Raw genomic sequence first — 26062 nt, 5'->3', positions numbered from 1 at the left:
TATCCCATACTGTACTACTACTACTACTACTAACACACCAATATTACTGACCCTATACAACTGTACATCTCTGGCACTGTCCATCATGTCCAATACTGTACTACTACTACTACTGCTAATACACCACTATTACTAACCCTACACAACTGTACATCTCTGGCACTGTCCAACATATCCCATACTGCACTACTACTGCTAATACACCAATATTACTAACCCTACACAACTGTACATCTCCGCCACTGTACAACATATCCCATACTGTACTACTACTGCTAATTCACCACCATTACCAACCTTACGCAACTGCACATCTCCGGCACTGTCTATCATGTCCAATACTGTACTACTACTACTAATACACCACTATTACTAACCCTACACAACTGCACATCTCCAACACTGTCCAACATATCCCATACTGTACTACTACTACTGTTAATACACCAATATTACTCACCCTACACAACTGCACATCTCTGGCACTGTCCATCATATCCAATACTGTACTACTACTACTGCTAATACACCACTATTACTGACCTTACACAACTGTACATCTTCGCCACTGTCCAACATATCCCATACTGTACTAATACTACTGCTAATACACCAATATTACTAACCCTACACAACTGTACATCTCCGTCACTGTCTATCATGTCCAATACTGTACTACTACTGCTAATACACCAATATTACTAACCCTACACAACTGTACATCTCCGGCACTGTCTATCATGTCCAATACTGTACTACTACTGCTAATACACCACTATTACTGACCTTACACAACTGCACATCTCCGGCACTGTCTATCATGTTCAATACTGTACTACTACTACTGCTAATACACCACTATTACTAACCCTACACAACTGCACATCTCCGACACTGTCTATCATATCCCATACTGTACTACTACTACTGCTAATACACCACTATTACTAACCCTACACAACTGCACATCTCCGCCACTGTCCAACATATCCCATACTGTACTACTACTACTACTAATACACCAATATTACTAACCCTACACAACTGCACATCTCTGGCACTGTCCATCATGTTCTGTACTGTACTGCTGCTACTACAACTAACCCTACACACCACACATCTCTTGAAGTGTCCATCTTGTTCCATATGGTACGGCTGCTAGCCCTACTAGCCATATACACCACACATCTCCTGACTTGTCCATTATGTTCCATACTGTACTACTGCTTCTACTACTACTCTCCCTTCACAGCCACACATATCCTGCCTTGTCCATCATGTTTTATACTGTACTGCTACTACTATTAGTACTACTACTAGTGCAGTGTCCCAGAACAGAGTAGTTATTTGTCACTTTATCTCTGCACCTTTATTATGGCCAGTTCTGTTCTGGAAAGCTATGGTCCACTGCAAACTGTGTGTATTGTGTCACCTCTCTCGGTATTCAGGTCTGCTATTCCATTCATTTCTTGTGTGCAGGTTCAGTTATCAGTGCCTAAGGGTATTATGTCACCTCCCAGTGTTCAAGTATGGTACTTCTCATGTATATTTGGTCCTATATGCCTAATGGTGTGATGATGCAATGGCTGGATGTCACGTGACTGCCCCTGCTTCCATGGTAACTCCAATGGCCATCAAGCTTTGGCTGAGGATACCATGTGACTTCCTCTCTGCCTCAGTCTTGTCTTCCACCTTCAGGGAGACAGGTTGTGTGTGTGATCTCTCTCCCCTGTCAGGAAAGAGGTATGTGTGCTCTGCTGCTCCAGTTCCACAAGAAGTGTTCCTGGCTGTGTTCTATTCTCAAGTCCTCAAGATTCTCATCCTAACCCCAAGATCTGGGTGCCGTTCTTTAGTCATTCCTCTCATCATCTTCTCTAAATCACTTCTGTCACTACTACTCTCATCATTCAGTACGCTATCATCACAGCCTATTGCAGCATCACCCATAACTCTGCCTTATTCAAGTCTGCCTTATACCCGGTTGCATCCGGAGAGACTGTTGCTACTAGTTACCACCGTTATAATAAGTCTCTTGCATTGTCCATCATGTTCTATACTGTACTAGTACTACCACCACCACCACGCCTACACACCACACATCTCCTGCCCTGTCCATTATGTTCCATTCTGTACTGCTACTTCTATTACTACTAGCCCTAAACACCACACAACTTTTCATGGCAATTGTGGCACTTTCAAGATAAGATACTTATTCAGACCACAAATTCTAATGGTGCGTTTACACAGACAGATTTATCTGACAGATCTTTGGAGCCAAAACCAGGAGCAGACTATAAACAGGAATCAGGTCATAAAGGAAAGACTGGGATCTATCCTCTTTTCAAATCCATTCCTGGTTTTGGCTTCCAAAATCTGTCAGATAAATCTTTCTGTGTAAACGCACCCTTATGCTACGTTTACACGGAACGATTATCGGGCGAATTTTCGCGATAACGATCGAATTCGAACGATAATCGTACGTGTAAACGCAGCGAACGATCGAAAAATCGTTCATTTTCATCTTTTAACATGTTCATAAATCGTCGTTCGTCGTTTGCAAAAAATTCGCCAAACCTTCCGTGTAAACAGTCGTTCACTGATTTTACCTATGTGTGAGATAGGCTTAAGCGATCGCAAAACGAATTTTCTGTACGATATATCATTCCATCTAAACGCTGATCGTTATAAAAAAAAATCGTTACTTCGAAATCGTTAATCGTACGATCGGACCAATAATCGCCTTGTGTAAACTTAGCATTACACATTGGACCCATAGCAAATTTCAGGAGCTCCAGTCATCTCTACTTGTAGGTCTGACTGCCAAAAATCCTGCAGAGAACTCAGGGGTTATTTTGCTCCTCAGAGCTTTTGGTTCTTCCAGACAGCTGAAGGGGTACAGACCGTGCTCAGCTCAGGATGCTTGTTCTCGTGTACGAGACAGATAGGGAAGGGCTCCTGCTGCACCTAGTTGCCTTGCAGCCAGCAACAGATCTGATCTGAGACTTGTGAGAAGAGATGAAAGGACGGTCTCCAGGGTAACCGGAATAATTCTTTATATACTTCCCACCGTTTTAATTACAATATGAGATAGAATAGGATCAAAGTATATGGGGATAATAACAAAAAGTAGTACTGTCTCTTAGTGGGTTTTGTGTCTATATTTTCTACATTTGTTGTTCCTTTAAGCCTCCATGTACACCCTGTACTATTAACAGATGTATTTATCAGAAAGCAGCTCTGAGTGTACGAAAGCGGAGTTATCTAGGGTAACCACATAAGCCATATATAGAATGAAAAGATCTATCAACAGCAGCAGATACCCAGAGGCAAGAGATTAACGTTACGTTCACGTACAGTATGCATCTAAGGCTCTGGAGCTTCCCTCAACTGTTGTTCAGAGATATCATCCTGAATAATATGGACAATAAGTAGTCCTCTCCATTATGTGCCTGAGCCCAGTAGTCCTCATGATTTGTGAGAAAAAGAAAACTCCGCCCACCAGCTGCTGATTGGCAGTTATCTATCCAAGCTGTGTATAGACAGTCAACTGTCAATCAGCAGCTGGAGGGCGGAGGGAGGGGTGTGGCAAGAATCCTTTTTTCCTGCATATTAGGAGAACGGCTAAACAAAATGATGTAAGTAATACACCAATCTGTTCAGCATTTCTGTCACTATTTAAGGCAGAATAAACTTAGTGACAGATTCCCTTTAAGTGTCTTTGAATGCAGATTGTTGGGGCCCAGAGGTGCGGCGCCAGTCTTTCTGAAACAATGAGGACACATATGGTATCTCAGACAGCACTGGCAAACCTCAGTGAACTAACTGACCCACTGAACTACATAGATGACAGGGTCCACATCTGGTGTAAACAACATGAAGGGCTGCGAGATCTACTCCTACTCACTGAAAAATATTCAACAACTGCCAGACCTGCTGCAGCAGGGACAGGTCATGTTGAGTATGAAAGATGTCTGTCACTTTGTGCAATCTATTCCCTTATGTCTGCAATGTCATCATGATAACCCAAAAATGGGGTTCAACCAATTAAGTAGGTGTTTCTAATGCAGCACTTGCTGTGTATAACATACAGAAAGTTTAAACTTTACTTAAAGTGATACTGTCACTCCCTTTCTGTACGAGGAACTTCTCTACACAGCTGTAAAACCTAAATTCTCCAGTTTTCATACCTTACTTTATTATAGATTTTTTTGGTGCTTGGTCCAGTGGAAAATACTTTTTATCATTGGTGGATTGTGCCACCTGGGTGGGGCTTCACAACCGCTGTGCCACATTGCCCTGGCCACATTGATGCCATAGGCCCCACACCTCTGTGATGTCATCAGCGTCTAGGCCCGCCCCCTCAGCGGCCATTTCCAATGGCAGTCAAGGGGGCAGGGCCTAGATGGCAATGATGATGTAGAGGGTGGGATCTACAGCACCAATGTGGGCGGGGCAAAGTAGCACAGCGGGCGTGAAGCCCCGCCCAGGTGGCACAATACACAAACGATAAAAAGCATTTTTTACTGGACCAAGCACCAAAAAATGTATAATAAAGTAAGGTATGAAAGCTTCAGAATTTAGGCTTTACAGCTGTGTAGAGAAGTCCTTGTACAAAAAGGGGGTGACATTATCACTAAGGGTTTTCCAGAACTTTAATAAAAAATCAACATAGCCAAGCAACAATTGTTAGTGAGCACTGTAAGTACGTATGGGTGGGGTACAGACATGCCATGCTGGGAATCTGGGAAATCTAACTAGGTAACAGCCTGTCTCCAGGTACCCAATAAATACCACCGTGACACGTATTTCTCCATTAAGCAGGGGCACCATGCACAGCAGGAAAACAGAGCAAAAAAGTTTAGGTAAGAAATTGCACGGATGAAAGTTGTACCTGAAGTTGTATTTTTGCATCTTTGCTGACACTTTTTGTCCTCCACCTCCTCGTCGTGCGCTTGTCTTTCTTTGACATATCTACACAGTTAGCCTGAATTGCACGAACCATTAAAAGCAACAGAAAGCTATTAAATTCAGAGACACAAGCAGGACAACACATGCCGACAAGGTATATTAGTAAAGAAGAAGCACAAGTGCGGTTTAGGCCTCCTCTCCTAGTGCTGTATGTAAATGGACACAGACTGCAATGTGTTATAGCACAAAAGCAATATGATAAATAGTACCCACAAGTTCTGATACTCTGAAGTACTGGTTTTTCATAACCAATGTTCTACCCAGCTAAAAGTTCTCCTTTAAAGGGGTTATCCAGGCTTAGGCTGGGATGACACTATATTTTTTTAATCTTTTTTTTCCCCCGTTTTTACAGATGGAAAAACGGATGCATTTGTGTGCAGAGATCTGTTTTTCTATTGACAAAAAACAGACAAAAACGCATCTGTTGTCTTCAAAAATGTGGTCGACTACGTTTAAAAAAACTGATGCGTTTTGATCCAATTTTTTTTCTTTATAATGGAAGTAATTTCATCCGTTAAAAAAATAGGATGAAAAGAAAATGTAGTATGAACCCAGCCTTAGAAAAACATGGCTATTTTCTGCCGGAAACAGCACCTCTCCTTGGGTGTGGGGTTTTGCAGCTCATTTCCATTGGATTGAATGGAGCTGAACTGTGATGCCACACACAACCTGAGGACAGGGGTGGTGCTGTTTCTGGAATAAAGTAGCTGTGCTTTTTCTGAACCTGGATAAACCCTTTTAATTCTCAATCTTCCTAAAGTGCAATGTACAACCATTAGGTTGGGAATTATTTTATTTTTAGACTTTTAGATTTAGAGAAACTAACTAAAATCAGTAAACTTCTTGACTTTGGAAGGATACTACAGTCCAATGAAATGCCTACTTACATACAACAATAGAATGCGTTAGAGAAGCAAAGCAAATGTAAACGATATAGGCTTTAGATTTAGTGCTCTTTTAATATATTAAAGGGGTACTCCAGAGGCGGGGGGCACTTTTTTGCTGGGACCGGGGACGAGGTGCCTGAGGGAAAAGACGTCCACTCACCTCCCCGGTTCCAGCGGCAGATCCCACATTGTGGTGCTCTTGTGCCCGGCCGATTCCTGGTGTCTGACGCGGGCCGAGACGTGACGTTTCAGGTCCACTCAGCCAGTCAGTGAAGGAGGCGGGATCCGTTTCAATTCTGCTCAGATCCCGCCTCTGTCACTGACTGGCTGAGCGGACCTGAGACGTATCGTCTCGGGCCCGCGTCAGACACCAGGAAGCGGGCGGGAACCGGGGACCGGAACGCCGCGATGCCGGACCCGCCGCTGGAACCGGGGAGGTCAGTGGACGTCTTTTCCCTCAGCCACCTCCTCCCCGGTCCCAGCAAAAAAGTGCCCCCCCGCTGGAGTACCCCTTTAACATATATATACAGAATTAGATCAAGCAATCAAAAATTTGGCTCAGTCGCCAAACTTCATACATCCAATATCCCTGTGTGTCACAGTCAATGAGGATATGTTTTTTTCTGTTTTATATATGCTATGTCTCTGTGACTGCATCAGAAAGGAGGGACTGCAGGGACTTCCCAGGTCCAGACCCCCACTGACATCGTGGGATGAGAATTATTTTAATAACAGTGTGATAGAGTTCTGGTTTCCAATAATTTTTGGTAATTTCAATGGAGGCGCCTACCCTTGGTTTCCAGAACTATCATGAACTTTAGCGGTGTCTCTCTATGGAAATAAGCAGCAAGACCTGATTAGTGGGGATATCGAAGGGATTCTTCAGAAAAATAGGAAAATACTAAAACCAAATTCAAGATGTGATAAATGCGGATTTCCATATACAAAACAAAGACATAAATATGTCAATAAAACATATAAGCAGTTCAGATTCTTGGTCATATATTAACACACAACAGTTTGAATGGAGAAACAAGCTTTACATATATAAGACATGGCTAAAAAAAAAGGAAGCTGCAAAGAGGGAAGCTGCAACATATAACATTATAGCACTAACATTAAGACGTTGTCTCAGTCCTGTCCACTTTTTTTTTTAAGAAGGCGAAGGTGAAAAGGTTGTCTATGCGCCAAAATTTGCAACTTTTTTCCAACAGAAAACTGGCAGAATATAAATATAAATATATATATATATATATATATATATATATATATATATATACACACACACACACACACACACTCTTCCCATTGGGGGTTATTAGGGTATATGCACACGTAAGGAAAATCTGCCACTCCTCCCCTCACGCTCCCGCTTCACTTTCCGTCCGTCCCATAGACTCCATTCTATGGTCAGGCGGATTCCGCCATCTCCCAAAGGAATTGGCATGCTCATTCTTTGGGCAGATGGCAGAATCTGCCTGCACATATAATGGAGCCTATTGGACCGGCGGACCTTCAAGTGGGAGCGAGTGGCGGTGAGTGACGGTAAGTTATCCGGGTGATTTCCTTAGCGAGCATATACCCTTATTGAGCGACATCATAGACTGACAGGTGTTTTCCAGCGTTAGAAAACATGGCCACTTTCTTCCAGAGACAACATGACTTGTGTCCAGTTCGTGTGTGGTTTGCAAATAAGCTCCATTCACCTGAATGGAGCAGAGTTACAAAACCCACAAGAGTGGTGCTGTCTCTGGAAAAAATTGGCCGTGTTTTTGTAGCAGTGGATAAACCCTTTAAATCCAATACTAGTATTAGCTATTATTATTACACTGCTGACCTGTGAATCCCGAGAGTTTAACCCTTGCATACACTTATCGGTCCCTTATACAACAAATCTGCATTATGCAGCAGTTCAGACGAGTCGGCACCTCTGTTTTCTTGCCGTTAAAGATATAGCCACAATTATACTTGGTAGGCCTGAGTCTTTAAAGTAACCTGCTGAAATGATGTTCTCAGCTGTGTAGTCAGCATGACAAATATTGACCCAAAAATCAATAATGAGGCAGTTGTTGGCTTGTCGTTACTGTGTATGCTTCCTTTATTGTGTTGCATTGCTTTGTGTAATACCAATAGTTCGTATTGAAAGCTAAGGAAGCCTCTATAATGGGCTCTGTATAACTACTGTTGTGTCATTCAACCTCTCTCAATCGACTCTTACCAAACCCTCTGCTGGTATGAAGGCTACCATGACAGTTCAATAGAAATAATACGCTTTGTGAGCTAAAGGATTGTTGTATAGTACGTTGGTTAATGTAGAACGCAGTGTTCTTCTGATCTTCAGAGATGCCATCTTTACGACTAAAAGATGTTCTCCAGACACAACATGGAGGGTGTGATGTGGGGACGTGGCTTCATGCTTGGTAGTTAGAGGGGATAGCTCCTAAAATAGTCCCATACTAAATGTTCAGAAATACTGTTAATAGCTGTTTTTATGTAATTCACAATGTTATTAGCATTAAAAAAATACTTCTCATGTCATCCTTTGCAACCAGTGTCGGACTGGCCCACCAGAAAACTGGCGGCTTTTCTGGTGGGCGGAAGCTGTCACACAATAATGTATTCCTAGTAACTTCTATGGCCATGGTGGGTGCAGCCTCCAATTATATGACTCAAATTCTAACCTCCCTGCCCCATCTTCCAGGGGTTTGATTGGCCGGGGGTCACTAGTCTGCAGGCAATGTGTGACAGGCAAAATTGCCAACTCTTCAGGAATGCATGGGAGACGCCTTTAAAATGGGGAGTTCTCGCAGAAGTCTGGAGGAGTTGGTAAGTAAAGGCCCTATTCCACGGAACGATTATCGTTCGTATTCGGCCGATATCGGCCGCTACGGACAATAATCGTCCCGTGGAATAGAGTGCAACGATCAGCCGACATCGTTCATGTTGGCTAATCGTTGCAGTCGCTTGTTTTTCAATATGTTGAAAAACAAGGGACTGATATAGCAGCGATCTGCTGCCGTCGCTCCATTGAATAGGAGCGTCGGCAGCAGACGCTGCTATATCCTATGGGCTGCCCGGACGATCAGCGATCCCCCGGGCAACCCCCCCGCAGCTCCCCGCCGCCCCCTCCCGCACTCACCCGCTCGATGCAGCCGCGTTGAATAGCGGCAGCAGCGAGCGGGGAACGAAGAGCAAACGAGCGCTGAGAGCGCTCCTCTAAACGACCGGTGTAATAGGTCCATTAGTGAAGGATAGTGCAGAAACAAGGTTAGGTATTTTAATGTGAGGTGTAAGGTCAGTAAAGGAGTAGATTAAAGTCTGTTCAGGCCAGGGTCTATAATCATGTTGCAGTCTGGGTTTGCAAGCAACAGCAAAGTCTAATTTCGTGGCTGTAAACTAGAGTTCAAATCTGTAGTCGACAAGCAGAGAAGTCTGGTATCTGTATTTGTAGAGGAGCTTTTTTTTGTTGTTTTTTTGCAGACGGGTTTGGTATTACAAGCAATTGTTTTAAGCCTATTGTTCTATGGCAGGGATGGGGTTAATGTTATCATTAGAGTAGGGCTACACTGAATTTTTGATTTATTTTTAACTATTGCGTAACAACTGGAACCCACGAGACTACATACAGCACATTGCATGGCTGTGGACTGAAGCGGTAATTCAACAGTTAAAGTGACTCTGTACCCACAATCTGCACCCCCCACCCCCAAACCACTTGTACCTTCAGATAGCTGCTTTTAATCAAATATCTGTCCTGGGGTCCGTTCGGCAGGTGATGCAGTTATTGTCCTTAAAAACAACTTTTAAACTTGCAGCCCTGTGTCAAATTGGTGTGGCTTATGCTACGTTTACATGAAACGATAATTCGCCCGATCGTACGATTAACGATGTCGGAGTAACGATTTTTTTTCATAACGATCAGCATTTAGACGGTACACTATATCATACGGAAAATTTGTTTTGCGATCGTTGTGCGATCGCTTAAGCCTATCTCACACATTGGTTAAATCGGCGAACGACTGTTCACACAGAACGATGACGATTTCAGAAGTTGTTGAAAGATCAAAATGAACGATTTCTCGCTTGTCGTTTGATCGTTCGCTGCGTTTACACGTATGATTATTGTTTGAATTCGATCGTTATCGTGAGAATTCGCACGATAATTGTTCCGTGTAAACGCAGCAATGGAGTGTCTGTGCCCAGGCTTGCACCCAGGGCCGGCTCCAGCTTTTTGTGGGCCCTTGGGCGACAGAGCCTCGGCGGGCCGCTTTGAGGAGCAAATCATGGAGAGACAGTCGAGGAAAGATTTGCAGCAGAAGAAACATGCGGCTGCTGCATATCTTTCTCCTCCTGTATCTCCTGATCTCTGCAGTAGTCAGGACTCTGGAGGAATCAGACCCAGTCACAGGATTATATATATATATCATGCTGGTGCTGCTAGTTCTCTAGTATACAGCTCCTTCTGTGTGTGTGTGTGTGTGTGTGTGTGTGTGTGTGTGTATATATACATACACACACACAGAGCAGGAGCTGTATACTAGAGAACCAGCAGCACCAGCATTATATATATTTATTTATAATATGAACATGGTGAGACCTCTAGTTCTCCTATATACAGGCCCTGCAGTGATATACAGTGTGTGTATATATATATATATATATATATATATATATATATATATATATATATATATATATATATACACACACACACACACACACACACACACACACACTGTATATCACTGCAGGGCCTGAATATAGGAGAACTAGAGGTCTCACCATGTTCATATGATAGATAGGAGATAGGGAAATAGATAGATAGATAGATAGATAGATAGATAGATAGATAGATAGGAGATAGGGAAATAGATAGATAGATAGATAGATAGATAGATAGATAGATAGATACAGATAGATAGATAAAAGATAGATAGATAGATAGATAGATAGATAGGAGATAGGGAAATAGATAGATAGATAGATAGATAGATACAGATAGATAGATAGAAGATAGATAGATAGATAGATAGATAGGAGATAGGGAAATAGATAGATAGATAGATAGATAGATAGATAGATAGATAGATAGATAGATAGATACAGATATCTAGTTGTTTTGTGTATAGAGGTCCTGCTGTAATATATATATCTATATATATATATATATATATATATATCTATATCCTGCTGTAATAAATATAGATATATTACAGCAGGACCTCTATACACAAAACAAGTAGAAGAACCAGCACATACAGGACACTTAGTTTGCAGAGCCTACCTGCTGCCCTCTATCAGGTCATGTGTCCGATCACATGACCCGTGACATCATCAAAGGTCCTTCAGACTCAAAGGTCCTCTTTCCTACTCGGCTGTAGGGAAGATTTGTGATGGAAGACAGGTGCTCGGGGGCCCCAGTATGGATCGGCGGGCCCCTAACTGTCACATGCGGCCTCTAGGGGCCCAGTCCCCTTTGTTACTACACTTTTTTTTCTTTTTTACTAACAAAAAAAATGTAGTAACAAACGGGAGTGGGCCCCTAGAGGAGCTGGGGGCCCCGGCATTTGCCCTACTTAGCCGGGTGCTAACGCCGGCCCTGCTTGCACCGCCTCTCTGTCCCCCCTCCCCGCCCTCTTCATCATTAGGAATGCTCCAGGCAGCATTTCTTCTAATCATTACTTGTCTGAACACTGCACATACTGTATGCCTTAATGATCCAACACATGTGCAGTGTTCAGACAAGTGATGATTAGGAGAAATCCTGCCTGGGGCATTCCTACTGGTGAGGAGGGAGGGGAGGAGGCATGGAGAGGCGGTACAAGCCTAGGGCAAAGACACTCTGGGCCACGCCAATTTGACACAGGGCTGCAAGTTTAAAAGTTATTTTTCAGGACAATAACTGCATCACCTGCCGAACGGACCCCAGGACAGATCTTGGATTAAAGCATCTATCAAAATGTACAAGCGGTTTGGGGGGGGGGGGGATTGTGGGTACAGAGTCGCTTTAAAAACCAATCAGTATCATTATAGGAAGTTGCAGTGTAGCCCTGGCCTCAGTCTATAGCAGAACAGGAAAGTAACGTGCCCTCATAGACTTGCCAGTGTGCAAGCCTTATACTTTACACTGTGAGATAAATCATGTGGGATAAATCATTGTTTATGGAGATAGAAATAGCTCTTGACCGTCTGACATTGATCTTATAATAGTATATTACAGTACAACGCTAGATAGAAGCACAAAGCAAGTATAGATGGAATAGACGCTTTATTATGTGTCATAAATTAAACAATTGATCAATTAATAATTTGGTGTTCTGATGGTACAGTAAGTGCCGGCTGTACCACATGACACCCGTCCACTTTAGAATCTCTTTTTATAGATGTGTCACTGGTGATGGCTGTCTCTTGTGATTTATGTATGCAATTGAGTCTTCAGAAGAACTGTCTGAGTTAGTATTGCTAGTTGAGCAGTGCAATAATTTATGCCTAACGTCTATATTACACTCTGTCTCCATGAGAACGTCAACTCCCCCACTGAATGGATGTGTTGGCGGTAGGCTTTAGAGTAATGACTTGGTCATTGGGGGAAGGTGACAAACAACAATCATTAACACGACTGAAATATAGAATTATGATATTACTACCACATTTCGTCCAGTTCCAGGTTTACATGGATAATAACCATGTAAGTAACGTCTTTAATATAAAAGTCACATTCTGACATCAGAATATGATGTTCATGCAGTTATTATAAATAAATACATTTCTATTGATGTGTCAGTTTTTTTATGTAGTTGGGAAGTAACACCCTGATGAAGAATAAGTGCACACAGGGAAACCTGTATGACACACCATCTCTTTTATGCTGCGTTTACACAGATAGATTTATCTGACAGATTTTTGAAGCCAAAACCAGGGACAGACTATAAAAAGAGAACAGGCCATGAAGGAAAGATTGAGAATTCTCCTCTTTTCAAATCCATTCCTGTCTTTGGCTTCCAAAATTAGTCAGATAAATCTCTCTGTGTAAACGCACCATTAGTGTCTATCTAAAAACAAAAGTATCTAAAATATAAATGTGGATCTAAGCTCTACGCACCTGAGAATGATGGCATAAAGACTACATTTGCCCTTCAGGTGTGTTTGTGCTCTGACCAGTACTGTATACCATCAGTATACATCTCATTCGTCCAGGCTTCTACTTTATTAATATACAGCACGGAGAGTCATTCATTAGGGGATTTTATAACCTTTTCCAGATGAATAGACTCCATTATGCTAGACATTCTTTAAGTGTGGCTCCGACTGTACCTGCATGTCAATGAAATTGGGCGCAGACTGAGTCCTTTGCAGCATTTCGAGGTTATGAAGCAACTTGCTAAGCTCAATCAGGTTGGACTGACACTGGGAAAGATCTGCAAGAAGAAAAATATAATCAAAAGAAAAAGAGAAGAAAATGTCACATATGGGATATATCCAATAAATAATATGCACATAAGAAATTATAATTAGAATTCGACATAGTGTCCCCTCTCTATGACTATTCAGTGATGATCGCTGCCAAGACATCCATTTACATTCCTCTAGGTTAAGAGCTATGAGGATAACACAAAGCAGAATGGAGGTAAGCGAATTATTGTCTGGCATATTAAATCTGAATTCTGATTTGGTATAAATGATATTGTTGTAATGGAGGGCTAAGAATAGGAAGGGCAGTCCGAGGGAAAATGAAATGGGAATTTTAATGTTAGTCTGTTATCTGTGGAAGTGGAGTTCACTTCAGGGCTGTATTCAGCATACAGATGAATACTGAGCAGAAAAACAATATCTTCCGTAAAATAAGAAAGGATAGTGCCATTTTAGCTATATCCTATGGATACACCATAAAACCTGTGACGTGAGGCCCCCTGGAGCATACCTAGTACACCCCCTATTTCGCCATTGGACTTGAAATGGTGAAAGGGGGTTAGCAGCCCCAGGGAATATGCCCTAAAACAGCAGTGGGGAACCTCCGGCCCCTGAGACCTACCAATGCGGCCCACGGCCCCCCTGTGATGTGCGCGCCACTCTGGTGGGGCAGGAGCCAGCATTCACAGCATCTTCCTGTGTCTGTGACACAGGAGGGTGCTGTGAGTGCCGGCCCCTTCCCTACCAAAACCAGGGGGTTAACTAGGCTACCAGGGACTTGACTGGGGAGGGGGGTTTAACTAGGCTACCAGGGACATGACTGGGGAGGGGGGTTTAACTAGGCTACCAGGGACATGACTGGGGAGGGGGGTTTAACTAGGCTACCAGGGACATGACTGGGGAGGGGGGTTTAACTAGGCTACCAGGGACATGACTGGGGAGGGGGGTTTAACTAGGCTACCAGGGACATGACTGGGGGGTTAACTAGGCTACCAGGGGCATCCCTTGGGGGGGGGGGGGTTAAATAGGCCTACCAGAGGCATCACTGGGGGGGGGATAACTAGACTACAAGGGGAATCACTGGGGGTTTACTACAATAGCAGGGACACTAGGGGAACCATACTTTGCCTTGCCCCGGGTGCTGCAAACCCACGCTACTAACTGCCATGCACAGTACACGGCCCTCAAATGATTTTATTAATGCCTGACTGGCCCTCGGCATGGAAAAGGTTCCCCACCCCTGCCCTAAAAGGTGGGAATACTGATTTAAAGTGAATGTACCAACAGGTACATTGCTCTTTTGTTTTTTGTTTTTTTACATGAACAGACAGGCGCCAGCATGGGGATGCTGGTGGCGCTGTATTCTTTTTGAAACACAGTCTGGTTTCCATGCAAGGCACCGACACATTCCCGAGCATGAAGCACTGGATGAGAGCCCGCCGTCCCCCAATGTAACGATCTCTGTAACGATCTCTGGAGCTCTGTAACAGAGGGGAGAAGGTTTTTCACACTGGGGGCTGGCGGGCTCACATCCAGTGCTTCATGTTCAGCAGCTGCTTGGTAAAGGACTGGGGCCATGCACGGAAACAGGGAGGTGGTTCAAAGAAAGGGCAGCGCTACCAGCATCCCCATGCTGGTGTCGGTCTGTTCATGTAAAAAACAAAACAGTGATGTACCTGGTGGTACATTCACGTTAAGTAAATTAGAACTCTATTATAATTACATCCAACACTTAGGCATTTATCCACATAGATGGTCTCATTGCAGCCAACTATACCTTCTGCACACTTGTCCATTTCCTCCGAGTCCTGTAACCATGCTGCAACCTTGCTCTGCCCAGTGGTATATGTTGCTGGGAGGCTGCTGCTGCATGGGATAGGAGACTGCCATAAGAAGTTATTCTGTGGAACCTAATGAATGAACAAAGATAATAAAATATCACAATGGATAGTAATATAATACAACAAACTAAGCACAGGAATTGCAGCCAATGTAATTGTATGTTTTCCAATTATACCAAGGAATTGCTGTCATTTTGAAACTATAGACACTAATATGGGAAAAATAAGATAAAAAGTTAAAATCCTGAATAATCAAATGGTTTATCCAGGAATGAAAAAAAATATATATATATAGCTGTTTTATTCCACAAACAGCCTTGCACTCGTATTACAGCAATTACTTCGAATGGAACTGAGCTTCAATACCAGACACAAACTGAGAATAAGAGTGGCGCTCTGTTTCTAGGAGAAGGTAGCTATCAGATAACTCCTTTAAGAAGGAGATGTAAAATCTCCTGCTAATGATCGGGTTGCGATGCATTTATTGATATTATGGATTTGCATTGATTACAACAGCGCTCAAATCCACTTATCAGGAGACCATGTTGTACTAGATCAACATTTGCCCTTATAGGGGCCTGGTAAAAATCACAATCACTGTTGGTGGGTTCTAGATGTGACACAGCCATATACTATATTTATTGATGTTAACCCTGTCATTTCAGCATTTACATTTCCTCATCCCATTTTTGCTTTAAGAGAAACCATCAGCAGTTTCTTACCTTCTTCCTCGGTGCCAATTCCATGCTACTGGGAGTTTTATTGTTATGCTAATTTGAAATTTTGGAGCTGATTGGTGCACTGGGGTTGTAAGCCCCGCCCCCAGTGCACTGATCAGCTCCTTAATCCTCAGGGCCCCATGTGCAATAGGGACATATAAGCAGGTTAGATTTTTCTACCCTGCTGCTAGTTTCCCAGCTGGCTCCTCCAGGAATGGCTTTAGAGCTGTGCTGTAGGCTCCGAGCCAATCAGATGTCTTGCCCCTACTGCTCTCCTCCCCTTTCACAGCACACACACACAGAGGAAGGTAGAGACCCTGCAGCTGCACTCAACCCTCCCCCTTGTCTTGTGGTTACTGTTTTATATTAGGCAGATTTTTGAGCCTGTACAAGGTATTTTTTTTATTTTTTTCTCATACAGTTTACAGAGAATCTGAAAGCAAGGGGAAGACTACCGGCCCCTGGAGGGTGAGGCTGTACATATTTAAGTCAAGAAAAATGAAAAAGTTTTATATATTCATAGCTGCTACTTATTTATGCAAAAAGTTTCTATTATGTCTAGTTTTGTGCGACACCTCGGAACATTTATATTAATTGCACAGAGACCACAATATTCTCAAGCCAAGCTCCCAAGACGCCAAATAAACAATATAATTCTGCCTTTGTGGGTCCAAATAAATGTGCAGTCTTATTATAATGTATTGCTTACTAGTTTTTTTTTTTTTTTTTTTTTAAGCATTTGAATATAAGTTTATTATTACTCATCTACAGATCCACGCTTAGAAACTGATAGAGAATGAGGGACATCTTTTCTATCACATGGCTCCAAGCTCTGAAGGTCACTTCCCCCAGCCGACCAGCTACTGACCGCCCACTCACACATTAATATTTCAGAGATCATCTGTCAGTCTGGATCTCATTTATATTTACCACTGACTCATACTGATGGGTTTTTTCACTTGCATAACCTTTAAAATTAACAAATCTCTTCATTAAAGCTACAACATGAATAATAATTTACCTATTAATATTGCTGTTGATTCAACACTAGAATAATAAGACTTGTTATTGGCTGAATCTTAATTGCAATATTATACTCAAGGTCATGTACAGTAAAACGCTGCAAAACTGCACCGCCTCACTGTATTCACTGTGGTGACGGCAGAAGTTAAAGCTCCTGGGTCCCAATGCAGAATAAAGAATTGTATTTAGTGCTTGTGTCTTCATCAGAATTAAGGAACTGCTTACACATGAAACCTTGGCACCACCAAGGAGTATGGCGTGTTATATCTCATGCAATGCTACCTAGAAAAAAGCAAAGCAGCTTTCCTCTAGAAGGCAAATAACTACCTCTACTGCCACCTACTGGATGTACAGTAGCTTCCCGTAAGTCAATGCTTGAATCCTTAAAGGGGTTGTCCAGAATAAACATATAATTTGCTTTGCTGCCAGGGCTGTGGGGGACATGACAGTTATGTATACTTACCTGTCCCACTCCACCACAGCTACTAGTCCCCAGACCACCTGCTGTCCGCCACTGTCAGCGAGTCATCCAGTGTTGTGCCGCTCCCACCAAAAATGGCTGCTTAGCATAGATATTATGCTGCTGACAGCAGCAAAAAGTGGTCCGCCCAGGATCCGTCAGCTGCAGCGAAGCAGCACAGGTAAGTATACATAGCCGTCATCTCCCCAGCAGCACAGCAATTTATGTGATTATTCCAGACAATTACAGTTTGATGCTGGGGCACGGGGAATATAGAAAAGAATAGCCATACTATCTTGGCCCTGGTCCCCCACATTTCATATTCTTCCCCTTCCAGTGCCCCAATTCTCTTTCTACTTCTTGCTTCTGCACACTCAGACAATCACTAGCAAAGACTGATCCCCACTGTGGCAGAGACTGGCAGGTCCTACACCAAGCACTTGTAACGGAAGCAGGAAGATGAATGAGGATCAGGAGATTGGAAGGAAAGAGCAGGGCAAGAGGCCTCAGGTTGTCATAGCTACCATCAGGACTCTGCTATGGAGGTTCTTTCTATAGATGCTATGCTCGCACTGACTGCATTATCTATAGGGTTTACTGCCGGGATCCGAGTGCGGCTCAGGTCTCGGCAGTTGCCCGACTGTCACTGACAGCTGGGCTCCACCGCTACACAGTTTCCACACAAAAGCTTTGCCCATTTCATCCATGGACGTAACTGTATGTCCATGAGCAGGAACACCCACAAAAATGGACATATAGTTGTGTCCACAGTCCTGAACAAGTTAAGGAGTCAAGCTTTGAAACTATAGGGATTATTGACCAAACCGCAATATACCTCAAACGGTAGTCAGTCATCTGCAGAGAAATGGGTCCTTACCCCTTATCACTAACAGAATAAGGTGCTTGCTGGCTAGAAGAGAGGCCTATGATGTGGGTTGAGGTGATGTATTTCCTTGGGGAGATCACCACACTGATAGACATTCTTATAGGCCATGGCATAGGCAATGCTTCCTTGGAAAAAGCAGCACACCTCCTGAAGGATCACAGCTTGCTCTCCAAGCCAACCAGCACCTTGCTCTGTACTTATAGGTGGCCAGAACCCCAAAACAGCTTCCTACACATGGAATACTCTTCCTTTTGGAGGAGACTATTTCAATAGAACCTATCAATTGAATTTAACTGTCCCTATTAAAAAAGTTTCTCTCTCCCCAAGTCTATTCATGAAGATGCAAACTGCAGTCCTTTGTACTGGCGTAGTGTGACCGGGCGCCACCATCTTCATGACATCACTTGTGTTCCAGCGTCGGAACAAAAGTGACGTCATCAAGATGGTGCACGGCCTAACCGCACCGGTACACAGGATTAGGTAAAGTATAAGATAAAGACTGCAAAGGCAGTCTGTATCTTCATGAATAAACCAATAAGGAAGAAGTACAGGGACAGTTAGACATACACAGCTGAGCTGTATAGCACGAGATCACTATGTATTGGTGTAAGTGGTGGGCAAAGGCTCAAGGGAGCCCTTCCCACCGCATGCCTTAAGTTTCCTGTCTTGCGCCAACTCATTTGAAAAGAGCCGTTGCGAGACCACGAAGGAAAATATGAATAAGTTAAAAAAGCAGCCACAAAATTAATACATTATATTTACAAACATTTAAAAAGGGAATTAAATTAAATGGAAGGATAAAGAAATAAATAATAATCGGCCGCGATTGTTTCTCTTTAAAGTGACTCTGTAGCCACAATTTGCCCCCCCCCCTCCCAAACAGCTTGTGCCTTCAGATAGCTGCTTATAATCCAAGATCTGTCCTGCGGTCCGTTCGGCAGGTGATGCAGTTATTGTTCTAAAAAACAACTTTTAAACTTGCAGCCCTGTGCCAAACGGCCGTGACCTAGATTGTGTATGCATAAGGCTGGCACAACCCCTCTGTCCCTCCTCCCCGCCCTCCTCATTATTAGGAATGCTCCAGGCAGATTTTCTCTTATTCATCAGCTGTGTCAGCACGGCACATGGGCTGGATCGTTAAGGCACCTGTGTAGTTTTCAATGTAGAGGAATAGGAAAAATGATGAAGAGGGTGGGGAGGAGGGGCGGAGGAGTGGTGCAAAGTTAGGGCACAGATACTCCAAGCTACGGCCGTTGGGCACAGGGCAGCAAGTTTAAAAGTTGTTTTTTAGGACAATAACTGCATGACCTGCCGAACGGACTCCAAGACAGATCTTGGATTAAAAGCAGCTATCCAAAGGTACAAGTGGTTTGGGGGGGACAGATTGTGGGTACAGAGTCGCTTTAGGCTCTTTCAGGATTAAGCACTGAGGCCCTATTCAAACATCTGTGGCTCTGTCCACAATTGCGGACAGAACATAGGACCAATAGATTTTAGTTGCCCCATTCACACATTTTTACGTGCGGGCCAAATTTCCGTTACGGATCGCTATCATCTATGTAGTGGTCCGTGATGCACATTGATAGTGCAGACCGCGATGTGTGAACGAGGCCTGACACCAGAGCACAAGCTATTTTACTTCTAGATTAGAGCTACATTGTATTTTGGTAACAAAAGGAACACCCCAGGTACCTCCTACTCTGTTTTATTAGTATTGGAGACCTGATGGCAGTGCAGAGTATAGGAAACAGCTAATTTTGGATCAATATGAAAAGTACCGTATATATCTCACGTCCCTCCATTTCTATAATATAGTCTGGCTGCTTTATTACAGTCTACTTTAATAATAGCCCCACATACCAGGTTGCTATAGACTACTCAAATCTGCTTTGATTTCCATGTCAAAACCACATGGAGTTCAGCCAGGTATTTCTTCTATGGGTTTCATATGGAGTTTTGCATTAATTGCTGTATCATTAGCACAATCTATGATTTGTTATTATGCCTTTCTGATATTTTTGCCAATACCCAGCGTATAACAAGTGACCGGACCTTTACAATGTGACCACACTGGTATAATGACTGCCGATCTGTTGTCCCCCGGTGCCACAAAGTTCTGTAAAGTGACCTGATATTTGAAAGTTATCCAAAATGACCTGAATCCTTCATAAATTCATTTCCATCTCGAGTCACGGTCTCCAGCGAGACGGTGGCTATAAAAAGTATAAAGCTCTTTCCTTATATAGAATTAATCATTGAAAACACAATTCAGACACTTCCAAAAATTCAAATGTGAGACTGACAGATGATAGGAACAGAGCGGCCTAATAATCAGCCGCAGCCGCTGCTTCATGCCACGCAGCCCAGTGCCGTCCTATTACATTTCTTATTTATCTGAAACGATTGCTTAATGAGGAATTACTTTTATTCTCAGAATCTTTAGTTTATGGCCGTATTAAGATTGTCCTTGCAAGACAGTGTTGTGTAACCTTTAACAGCATGAATGAATCCCATCATTTTGTCATTTTCAGACTGACTCTTCTGTAAAGAGTCACATAGGCATTTAAAAGTTTTGATTGGTATCAGTGTCAATATTGAGACCATGAGTGCTAAATATAACTGGGAGAAGCCCGCGGTTGTGTGCTTCATTCTCTGGCTCAGGGATGGGGAACCTACGGCCCTCCAGCTGTTTCAAAACTACATTTCCCATCATGCCTGGACAGCCAAAGCTAAAGCATCCAGGCGTGATGGGAAATGTAGTTTTGCAAATCACAGGAATCACTGGGGAGATCAGCAAAAACAAAATCCAATGGAGTTCTCCTAAAGAGTCTCCATTGATACATTGCCCCCAATAAAATTTTAACATGCAAAAAAGGGGTCCGTGGAGCCTCAGTTGCGAGTCTCAAAACACGGGAATAGCCAGATATCCCTCCAGAGAAGGAAAACCTGTTGCCAAGGGGGTGACTCCCAGTGGAGAGATCGCCAAACCACCCTGATAGGTGGCCCCTAAGTCCCACTCAGTTGCGAGTATTGGGACACAAATAGGGAAATACCAGGGTGGCCCCTTTTGTGTCAAAGTCTAACTCTGTTGCGAGTATTGCGACACAACAAGGGTTACCAAGGCTAGGCATCCATCCACAGACAGCTGTTTTGGGGTATTTTCCCCTCATCAGTGTGGAACAGGATTCTGGCTAACAGGGGCAATGAAAAGTAGACCAACAAAACACAACAATCACTGAGCTCAAGAAGGATCAATGGAAAAAAATCCAATGAAGTACTCACTCAAGAGTCTCCAGTGATACATTGCCCCCTATACATTTAAATATGCAAAATAGGGTCCAAGGAGCCTCAGTAGCGAGTCTTAAAACATGGGAATAGCCAGATATCCCTCCAGGGGAGGAAAGCCTATTGCCAAGGGGGTGACTCCCAGTGGGGAGATCACCAAACCACCCTGATACGTAGTTGCGAGTATTGTGAGCGCAGGTTAGATTTATTGGAAAATATCTGGTTTGCTCTCAATGGTGTTATCCATGTAAAGCGAGAATATCCTTTATAGAGACTTAGAATAGGGACATAAGGGGAGATTTATCAAACATGGTGTACAGTGAAACTGGCTCAGTCGCCCCTAGCAACCAGTCAGATTCCACCTTTCATTCCTCACAGACTGTTTGGAAAATTAAAGGTGGAATCTGATTGGTTGCTAGGGGCAACTAAGCCAGTTTCACTTTACACCAGTTTGATAAATCTCCCCCATAGAAACCATTCTAAATCGTGTATTGCAGCATTTCCAGAATTTATGAGGCGAGTTACGAGACAGATAGCGACCTGTGCAGAGATTACTGACCTTCCATATATATGCGCTATATCACATTATAACACAGGCCACATTACACTGACAACACTCCCATAGGTGAATAGATGGAAGGGATGGTAATTTAGCTTTGGGACATTACTTTTAATCTCAACTATTTCAGTAGACAAATGAAATGCAATCTACAAAGAGTTTCCACTCTCCATATCATGTGAGCAGAAATCAATTATTTGCTTCTACACCCATATGATAGTCCAGAAAGTACAGGCATCACATATAATCTGGACACACATCAATGCTTCTTTTAAAAGATCCATCCTGGGTCAGTGCATAGCCCATCAGGCAAAGCTCGATTACTCACAAAGAATTCACTCATCTGTCAACATCATGCTGACATTTCTAAGTAACCCATTGTCATGTGTTCCAACTGAAAAGAAAACCATATGAAGAAAAAAATAATAAATTTTATATATATATATATATATATGTATATATATATATATATATATATATCATAAAGAAGGCAAATCAAAGCTGAGGAATACTATTATAAAACAACAAGAACAGAACAGCTATAAAACTAAAGACTAATCAACTGGTTTGAAAGTTATACAGATTTGTAAAATACTTCTATTTAAAAATCTCCAGTCTTCCAGTACTTATCAGCTGCTGCATGTCCTGCATGAAGTGGTTTATTCTTTCCAGCGTGACACTGCGCTCTTTGTTGCTACCTCTGTCTATGACAGGAACTGTCCAAAATCCCCATAGAAAACCTCTCCTGCTCTGGACAGTACCTGACATGGACAGAAGTGGCAGCAGAGTGCACTGAGTTGAACTGGAAAGAAAACTCCACTTCCATCAGGACATTCAGCAGCTGATAAGTAATGGAATAGTTAAAAATTTTGAAATAGAAGTAATTTATATATCTGTAGACTTTTATGACACCAGTTGATTTAAAGACAGTTCCCTTTAAAGACATAAATGTAAAATTCCCCTGCAGTAATTGCATCATGAAGAATTACCTAATCGTAATGCTTAATAGGGCCATAAAGCTGATGGGCTACACTCAGACTATTAATATTAGATTGCTGGCAGTCTAACTTGCCATGTGTTAATATATCAGCTGTTTGCCAAATCAATGAACTGAGCTGCAATACCAGGAAAAGACTAAAGACAACAGTGGCACCTATAAATGTTAGATGTGAGTACCTTTCCTTCTGGCACCGTTATATTAGCTGCTGGTGAGGACTCTGTTGTTGATGTTGATGGAAACATGTGGAAGCTGGCATCTCTTGGTGACCGCACTATTTCATTTTGTCGATAAAGTCTATGGTGGCGTAGTTTTGACACCCAAGCATCAAAAGTATCCTGAGATTTCACCTGCAGAGAAAAAGTAAATTGTATATTGTCAATATAAAATTGCTATGTAGTTATCGCCCCCTTGTGGTGACTGCAGGCAGACAGAATTGTATTATTTATCATAAAAACTGATCTCTCCCAGACATATTATGAAATGATATCATACTAAACATAAAACTGAATGGTGTCAATTATTTGTAATAAAGGCATAATACATGTGGCAAGGTGTCATTGGAGAAAAGGACCCAGTCTGAATTTTACTGTTTGGTTCAATGACTTTTGTGGACACCTCTGGTTATCCCCTTAAAGTGTACTTGTCATATCAGGTGACTTTGTAGGATAAGCTGCCATGTGTGTACATAAGGAGCAGCACTATATCTGGTCATTATATATCATTTTTATTTGCAGATTTCCTCTCTTCAGGCTAAATCTGTAATTTTCAGTTCTCCCAGGGGTGATGGGCAGAGCCTAATGTCTAAGGTGTCTTCAAACATAGCTGAAAAAGCAGCAGCAGCAGCATGGAAGGCAGCCTAAACTGTGTATAAGGTCTTCTCTTAGGGCCCTATTCCACGGGCCGATCAATGTAAACAAGGGCCGATCTGCTAGATCGGTGCTCGTTTACTGGGCCTATTCCATGGCCCGATGATAGTTTAGCGAGGGCTGCAGGGACATGGTTACCGATGTCCTTGCAGCCCTTGCAGCATACATTACCTAGCAGGGCTTCTCCTCCGCTCTGTCTTCATCCTGGCCCCGTTTGCAGCATCAACTCCGAAGCTGTCAGACCACTCAGCCAATCACTGGCCGCGGTGATCCCGGCCTGTGATTGGCTGAGCGGTCTGACAGCTCAGTCAGGCGGCACCGAAGCTGCTGCTGCGCGTGGGACCGGGATGAAGACGGAGCGGAGGAGAAGCCCTGCTAAGTAATGTATGCTTGAATCGTGGGTCGCATTGCTATTCCACGCAGCGATGCACGGTGGGTGACCGATGATTTTAGGTTTGGGCCTAAATAAACGATCAGCCGATGACATGATCGGCTGATCGTTTTCTCCATTCCACCGAGCGATAAGCGGCCGAATCAGGCCGATTATCACTCCGTTGACTAGGCCCCTTACACAGCTGTCTCTTAAATGTCCCTCTCTGCCTGTGTACCCAGGAACTCCCCCACCCACCTCCCTCCCTAAAGATGCCTTGCTTCATCCCAGAGCTAGGTACAGGATGGTACTAAACTGTTTTTTCAAAGTTGAAGACAGTTTAGCAGGGGGGGGGGGGGGGATTTTTGCCTGATCAGAGATTTTTGTCTGATAAGATATATTACAAAGTTTCTTATATCTACTTGATCAGTTATCTATGCAAGGTTTATTTAAACAGTGCCTAATTTAATCAGCACCTGTATTCATTGTAACACATTGCTGGAAATAAGTGAACAGTGAAGATGACCAAAACTGTCTGGTTTTGCCCATAGCAACTAATCAAAGCTTGAAGAAGCAGTCTACGTTTTTTAAAATTTCTCCCCCCACTGCAGGCTGGCACATATACTTACCATTGATGATCAGTGTCCAGCGGCGCAGCTTCATTCTGGCCTTATGGCGCCATTCAAATCCTACAGGCACCCACATGATCTCTTCACCGATGGCCTGCAGCTAGGGAGGCCAGAAGTCAGGGTTTCCAATGCATCTCTATGAGAGCTCTCATTGAGATGCATTGGAGACCCTGACTTCCGACCTCGAAAAGCACTGGAGACAGAAGAGGGGTCAGAAGAAACTTGATGTCACTGCCAAGGGGACCCGAACGGCGCCGTAGGACCAGAATGAAGCTACGCTGCGGGAAACCAATTTTCAATGGTAAATATATGTGTCAGTCTGCAGCCGGGGTTGTAATACGAAAAAAAAAGTGGAATTCTTCTTTAAGTTTCATTTTATATCCGAGCTGCGCTGTGCTGCTATGGGCAAAACTGAATAGTTTTGGCTTCCATATTTTTTATTGATCCCCCCCAGTGTGCATTAAAAGTTTACAGCATGTCTAGGGTTTAGTGTGTGTGTGTGTTATTATATTTGTATTTTCCCACAGAACCCATTTAAATTAGAGACAAGTCAATGTAAAACAAACCTTAAGATGATAAATGTTCTCCTCTGTGTCCAGATCTATCCTTCGAGCCTTTTTCTTGATAGACATAACAGACAACCCAACATCTATACTTCCATGTACTTTCCCTTTCTGAGTCTGGAAAAAAAAGAGACAGGTCATGGAGAGAATAAGAGAATAATAAACATTTCTCTACACTGCAGGTTTATAGCTCAGAGTGTATACCACAGGACATCGGAGAGCATTATTATATCACAGGGAATGCAAGTACTGAAAGAGACATGTCAGGGAAGATGAAAAATGCTTGGTAAATGCATTTTTTTATTATTGCATTGTACTTTTTCCTACGTCTTGATTAAACATTTTGTTTAGTTTCTTTTTTACTTAAAAATAATAATAAAAAAAATCCAAATGATTTACATCACCATATTCTGACCCTTATAACTTTTTTTTTATTTTTCTGTCCATTGTGAGGAATCATCTTCTGCCCTGTCCTGGTTATCCTTAGTACTTTCTGGAAGATGGAACTTTCTAATTCATGTTTTTTGGGATGCAAAGTGAGCAAAACCATAATTTCTGGGATTGGGTATTTTTATATGGAGCTCACCTTGTAGGGA

General features: G+C 42.8%; 1 protein-coding gene across 3 annotated transcripts in view; it reads right to left on the bottom strand.

Moving 5' to 3' along the window:
• OSBPL6 (oxysterol binding protein like 6) overlaps positions 1–26062 on the bottom strand; it is a 152333-nt gene that overhangs the window by 32074 nt on the left and 94197 nt on the right. For all 3 annotated transcript variants that reach the window (XM_069983011.1, XM_069983014.1, XM_069983013.1), the window contains 4 exons: positions 25470–25583; positions 23215–23385; positions 15043–15175; positions 13170–13273 (listed from right to left, as the gene is read on the bottom strand). In XM_069983011.1, coding sequence (XP_069839112.1) covers positions 13170–13273; positions 15043–15175; positions 23215–23385; positions 25470–25583 — 522 coding nt within the window. The remainder of the gene's footprint in view (positions 1–13169; positions 13274–15042; positions 15176–23214; positions 23386–25469; positions 25584–26062) is intronic.

The sequence above is a fragment of the Dendropsophus ebraccatus genome, chromosome 9 (assembly GCF_027789765.1).
Source record: "Dendropsophus ebraccatus isolate aDenEbr1 chromosome 9, aDenEbr1.pat, whole genome shotgun sequence".
Classification (NCBI taxonomy): Eukaryota; Metazoa; Chordata; class Amphibia; order Anura; family Hylidae; genus Dendropsophus; species Dendropsophus ebraccatus.
Note: the sequence above shows the minus strand (reverse complement) of the source record. Positions and strands in the feature narration are given on the sequence as shown.